The 6,756-nt window shown below is 35.2% G+C and overlaps 1 protein-coding gene across 2 annotated transcripts; it reads right to left on the minus strand.

The window, feature by feature from the left end:
* Positions 1-248: 248 nt before the first annotated feature.
* LOC145136404 (ABC transporter C family member 3-like) lies at positions 249-6,441 on the minus strand. Of its 2 annotated transcripts, XM_079070523.1 has the most exons (10): positions 4,041-6,434; positions 3,835-3,921; positions 3,112-3,750; positions 2,873-3,037; positions 2,412-2,706; positions 2,120-2,334; positions 1,743-2,048; positions 1,056-1,119; positions 703-942; positions 249-599 (listed from the first exon to the last, which is right to left on the minus strand). In XM_079070523.1, exons 1-10 carry the CDS (start codon positions 6,351-6,353, stop codon positions 475-477), a joined length of 4,449 nt encoding a protein of 1,482 aa, XP_078926649.1. In that variant the 5' UTR covers positions 6,354-6,434; the 3' UTR covers positions 249-474. The 2 variants fall into 2 exon arrangements, 1 of the variants encoding a protein (XP_078926649.1); XR_013720438.1 differs by lacking the exons at positions 1,743-2,048; positions 2,120-2,334 and having other exon boundaries at positions 502-599; positions 2,567-2,706; positions 4,041-6,441.
* Between the last annotated feature and the right edge of the window lie 315 nt (positions 6,442-6,756).

A 6,756-nucleotide genomic window follows, 5' to 3' on the forward strand; every position in this document is an offset into this window, starting at 1 on the left:
CGTTTGGATCACTTGTCTAAGTGATTAAACCCTAACAATAATGACATGGCATACTATAAACTTTTAAACTCAAGATTTTATCAAACAGATTCCCTGATACCAATTGTGGGGTGGTAACAAAGTCGAAACTGTAATTAAAAAAGCGGTACTGCCCAAAAAAAACCAATGCATAACAAGTAGTCAATAATTAGTAGCATCAGCAATATTGACCGTAAAAAAAATTAACAAAATTGAAACAAGAAAATCCATGTCATTGAAATAATCACTTATTTAATATACTGCAGAAAGAAATGACATCCACATTAGCAAAAGAATTTGAATATGCTTTCACATAAATGTAACCGAAGGCGTAAGTTAAGGGACTCTGACAATATATAGAAGAAATTTGTGATGACTAATGAGGAGATTCCGGATAGTTGATTGGTATAAAACAACTTTCCTTTTTGTTTATAAAGCGGAAAATATCCAATATTTCTAACTACAATTACTAATTGTATGACTAGAATTCGACCTCACACTGTACTCAGTAACTAGCTTGGAAAAAGCAGATAATTTCTCTTCTAGCAACTTCGTAGGTGAATCATATTCTTCAATCAGACCTGCATGTCAAAGTAAGCACAGTAATCACAACCAAAGTTTTTATGCACACAAAAGATGATAGCAGTTCATGACTCAAATGTCTAAGGTTAAGTTCACACAAACCATCATGTAAAACTAAAACCATGTCACTGTTGACAACAGAGGTGATCCGATGTGCAACTGTTATGACAGTGGAGTCTGAAAAGTGTTGCCTAAGAGTCTTCTGTATCATGTTATCTGTTGCTGTATCAACTGATGCAGTGGCCTCATCAAGAAACAAAATCTTGTTTTTCTTGAGTAGCACACGTCCAAGACACACCAGTTGCCTTTGACCCATACTCCAATTCTCTCCATTTTCAGTAACTGTAACAGTTTTATTACATAGCTTGTGAAATGTTTTTTTTTTCTTTTCTTTTTTTGTTTTTTTGCAAAATCGAATATAAATTGGTGCTCAAAATGGTGGAGGGAACAATAACCTGTTGAATCAAGTTGGCCTTCCTTCTTTCTAACCTCATCTCCAACCTGGCATTTATCAAGAGCCTGAAATGATGAATTGAATGTATGTAATAGCATAGAGAGAAATCAAATATCCTTTTACTTTTTCTTCCTATCATATTCCTACACACTTAATTGTGACACTTATCATATTTAATTAAATTAATAAATTTTTATTACACTTGTCATCATCTAAAAGTGGTAGGAGGATTTGTAGAAAGAATAAGTAGGAGGATATTTAATTTCTTTACCAGATAAATCAAATATCCTCCTACTTTTTCTTCCTACCATCTTCTTACACACCGAAGATTGTGAAACTTGTTATATTTAATTAAATTAATAAGATTTTATTACATTTTTCATCATGGAAAAGTGGTAGGAGGATTGGTAGAAAGAAAAAGTAAAAGAATGTTTAATTTCTCTAGCAGAGAAATCAAATATCCTTGTACTTTTTTTTCCTACCATCATCCTCAAACTTAAGATTGTGATACTTGTCACAATTAAATTAATAATTTTTTATTACACTTGTCATCATCTAAAATTGATAGAAGGATTGGTAGAAAGAAAAAGTAGGAGGATATTTAATTTCTCTAGCAAAGAGAGAAATCAAATATCCTCCTACTTTTTCTTTATAGACTACATATGAATTTCAACTTGATCCCATCTACCTCCCAAATCTGGTCATCGGTATATTCTTCAAGTGGGTCCATGTTGCTTCGAACAGTTCCATTGAACATGGTTGGATCTTGAGGAATTATGCTTAATCTAGATCGTAAATCATGGAGTCCAATTGATGATATGTTGATCCCATCTATCACAATTTCCCCACTAATAGGTTCAACAATACGAAACACTGTTTGTATAAGTGTAGATTTACCACTTCCAGTTCTCCCTACAATTCCAGTCTTTCTACCTCCATGGAAACTGCATGTAATACCTCTCAACACAAGTGGCATGTGTGGGGCGTATCGAACCTATTCACACACTTTACACTTTTAGCCCCTCTAACTTCTCTTTCAACATTAAGAAGAAAAATAGTAATCACCTGTAGATTGATGATATCAACTTTTCCATGTGAGGGCCAGAAACTATCAGGTCTATTTGACTCTATTTCAAGAGGAGGCTCACTAGGTATACAACAGTATTGAAATATTCTTTCAACCGATATAAATCTTATTTCCACGTTGCAAAGTTTTTGAATTGCCCAACCTTGTAATTTATTCAAATATAGTCCATACGTCACTGCTAAGCCAGCAGTACCTTTGATTTTGGAGGAGATGAGTTATTTATTTTTTCCTTGAAACTGTAATCCAAAGTATGTCATGAAATTTACTTACTTGGATTGATAGTTCCTTCAGGAATAGAGACTAGAAAAATTAGAGTGAAGGAAAACATCAAAGAGGACAACATATCCAAACGTAACCCTAGCCAATCCAACGCACCAACTACATGTAAATTTGGTCTGGAATAATTGTCAAGTAGATTCAAGCACCTGTTTTCAAATCTTCCATTCTGATCGAAGCTTCTGATTGTTGTTGATCCGGATATCGTTTCAGAAAAATGTTGTATGACTGGGGCTTTGCTTACTCCAACCAATCGTGCAAGTTCTCGTGCTGAAGGTATGTAATATCGCTTCAAATACAATTAAATTAACACGTTCAACCAAAACTTAATAGTTCAATACATATCGATTGAAGGCAAACGGGCAACACGTGTAAAATATAAGATGGAAATTAAGTAATTACATAATCATAAATATCAGATATATAGAAGTAGAAAGTAATAAAGTAATAATTACCTGTAAGCGGATGCAAATTCCAATCATGGGAATGAAAAAAAGGAACACTGGCCAAGCACCAAGCGACATAACTATAACAATGCCAAAAAGTTGTATGACCACAGCAGCAAATAGGATCATTGTATCTGCTAATTTTACATCCACTGCACTTTGATCTGTAGATGCCTACAAAAAGAGTTCAAGTAAAACTCTCTATGTCAACAATTGAGAAAAATGAAAGAACAAAAGTATTAACTTACTCTATTTAGAATTCGTCCAGATGGGTTTGAATCAAAGAAAGACATAGGGGCACGAAAAATACAAAAATGCATTTTGTAGAACAGCTTGTTGGCTGTTTCATATCCAGCTTTCATAACAAGCATTGCTCTAGTTAGAACACAGAAAGCGCATCCAATTCCAAAACCCACATAAACAATAATAAGCTTAGAGCCTCCAACACGAGCTTCAATACTTTGTGATGCAGAAGAAGCCCAAGCCATCCAGTAATTACCCGATATTTGAAGGACCTCAAATGTAATTTGTGCTAACAATACCAATGGCACAAGTGCTCCTCCATATGCAATTGTAAGGTATTTCAAATAGGAAGACAAGTCAACTTTACCTTTTTTTCTTTCTTCTTCTTCCACAAGCTGCTTCTTCTTCCCATTCGAGTAAACTTCTTTACCCTTTTGACTGTTTACATTCTCCTCTTGGATATGATTCTTTACAGTGCCTTGGCTTCTTTTGTTTTCATTCGCATCCTTTATATCAGATGCTAATTTCTTCCCCATTTCTAATAAAGCTTCTTTGTGTGCACCAACAAGTTCTATAAAGTTGCTTCCAGTGTTGACAATATCATCGTATTTTCCAGCTTGAGTAATTCTCCCATCCTTCAAAACCTGGTAATGTGTCCATTATCTTCAGATTGGTGTCTACATGAATATGTAAAAAGCAACTGAAAAAATAATGCTTCTTTCAATTACCAGGATGAGATCTGCATCAGGTAAAAACTCCACCTGATGTGTGACATAAATCACGGTTTTTGATTTCAAGAAGTCCAGCATACATTTCTGTCAATAGATTCACTTTAGTTAAATTAAAGTACACAACATGAAAACTACTAATGAAGCACTTGGTTGTGACTATAAATTGAAAATCAAGAAAAGTGAAATGAATTAAATTAACTCACTTTAAAGATATGGCTTCCTGTATGAGCATCAACAGCACTGAATGGATCATCAAAAAGGTAAATATCAGCATCTTGATAAAGCGCACGTGCTATCTGTATCCTCTGTTTCTGTCCACCACTTAAATTGATTCCCCTCTCTCCTATAACTGTTTGATCACCAAATGATAAAACTCCAAGATCTTCCTTCAAAGCGCATGCTTCAAGAACCTTATCATACCTTTCTCTCTCCATTTCCTTACCAAATAATATATTCTCTTCAATCTTTCCACTCTGAATCCATGGCGTTTGACCAACATAAGCCCTTGACCCACAAAGTTTAACATTTCCAGATAATTTAGGCACTTCTCCTAGAATACAAGATAATAAGCTCGATTTTCCAGCCCCAACAGTGCCACACACAGCAACCCTAATTCCATGAACAACTCTGAAATTTATATCGATCAATGTTGGATTTGCTGATGTCACGTCCCATGAAAAATTCCCATTGATGATCTCAACTGCAGTGTCGGAACTACCTATTGGGAGCTTTTCCACTAGATTAGAATCTAAGTCTTGAAGACGAAGGAACGATGCAATTCGATCAAGTGAGACTTTAGTCTGTGCTATCATAGATACTGTTTGCGGAAGATCTAAAGCAGATTCTTGAAGAATTTTAAATGTTGCAAGAGCAGATAATACCTTCCCTGAATCAAGTGGAATACCAGCAAGAATACATGTCCCAAAAGTGGAAATTGCTACAAAAGTGGGTGCAACCCAGAATGAGAAAGTAGTCATTGCCATAGTAAAAACATTTTTGTACAACCATTGTGCCTCTTCCCTCCTGATATCATGTATTCTAGACAAGAACTTCATCTCCCATCCATGGAGCTTGAGAATTCTCATGTTTTTTAAAATTTCAAAAGTTGTTTTCATCCTTTTATCTTTATACATCATTAGCTTCTGTTGAAACTTGTTCTGGAAACGCCCTAGTGGTATATTGGTTGAAACCACAATTATGGTAGCAACAAAAGCAGCAAGTGATGAAAGTCCGAGATTTTTATACAAAATTGCTAGTGCCAAACCAACCTCAAGAATCACTAGCCAAGGGTTGTGCATGTAGCGGCTAAATTCACCGATTTTTTCAGCATCAACAGCCATTAAATTGATTATTTCGCCACTAGACTCCCCCTGCTTTGACTGAGATGAAAGGGTCAAACCTTTAAGGTAGATTGTTGCAACCAAAGCCGATCTTGCCTTGATTCCTGCCTGTTGTAGCTTAAAGTCTTGATGTCGTTGTGCTAAACACTCCACTATCTTAGCGACAATGAATGCAGAAACTAGAAGAAAACCCTCCTTTATGTCTCGCTTTCCATTTACATATTCTACATATGCATCTATGAGGAAAGGCCCAACATATGAAGCCAAAGTATACACAAGAGAAAGGAGTGCGGTGATTAATATGTCTCTCCATATTGTCAAGATCACAGCCTTGGCGAGAACAAAAGTAGTGATTTGACTATTTTCTCTTTTACCCGACTCTAGTTTACTTCTTAAAACGGTAAAGGCTCCTCTTGCACTATTGACACTGTCAAGTTCTGGAACGTCTTCAAGGTCTAATGGTTTCTTATATCCAGTAGCAATCAGAGGATGAATCCACGAGAAAGTTAAAAGACTAAAGATAGTTGTGGTTGTTGAAGGGGTTATAGTTTCATTCAGGAGGGGTTTTTGATACAAATGGTTTATAGTTCCATTTTCGATGTTATCAGAGAACCCCACATAACAGAGACATAGACTGACAAAAGTAGACAAAGCCTCCAAGATCAAGTATTGATTTTGTTGGTAGTTAAGATAGTCCAAGACAAGGCAAAAACAAGAGATTAGGGAAAAAGAAAGCCACCAAACCTTCAATACAATGGGATACAAGGATTCGGTGGAGTTAGAAACATGGGTGTGTAAGTACAAAGAAACAAATGACCAAACAAATGTTCCCAGAAGAGTATCCTGGGAGGTGATAATGCTTTCATTGGTCCTACCATTTTTATACCAATAAAAAAGGTTGAATAAAAGCACAAAGAGGTTAAGAAGCACAAGAACTACACAACAAAACAGGGTCTGCTTGTAAAAAAAGGACCTATTGTTGGACCTAAGAGTTTGTTTAGGACCTCCATTGTTATTCCTGAATTTTCTGCCAAGCCAAGTGATGAATAATAGAATGAAGAAACCAAGGTATAGTGAACCAGAATAGCCATGCAAGAGCCTGGGGGTCAGGGGAATGTTGCTAGCATCATCTGTCAAAATACTCGAAAGCGGAGAAAACATAACAGCAATACCCATTAGTAATGCTTCATGGTCTTCCTTGTTTAAGTTTATAATATGATCGACCTTGGTGGAGGAAAGAGAGTTTGGTGAAGTCTTCTATAGTCGTTTTGGTGCTAATGATGCTCACGTGTGGGTCCAATGCATTAGGTACATAAACATTTTATATAGTCTTTTTTTATTTGAAAGATACCGTAGTCAAAAGTAATCGTCTCGAAAAAAAATATAATTAATTAATGACTAAACATCATTAAAAATTAAAAAAGAATTATTATTTCTACTTTTAGTTACAAAATACTAATTAAGACATATCTTTTTATTAAAAATGAAAATAATACATATCTTATTAAATAGACAAAAATGCAAAAATGGTCCCTATGCATATTTTTCAGGTTTTAATTAAGACCACGACTTTTTTTTA

Source organism: Lactuca virosa, chromosome 9 (assembly GCF_052849685.1).
Source record: "Lactuca virosa cultivar CGN04683 chromosome 9, Lactuca_virosa_CGN04683_v6, whole genome shotgun sequence".
Classification (NCBI taxonomy): Eukaryota; Viridiplantae; Streptophyta; class Magnoliopsida; order Asterales; family Asteraceae; genus Lactuca; species Lactuca virosa.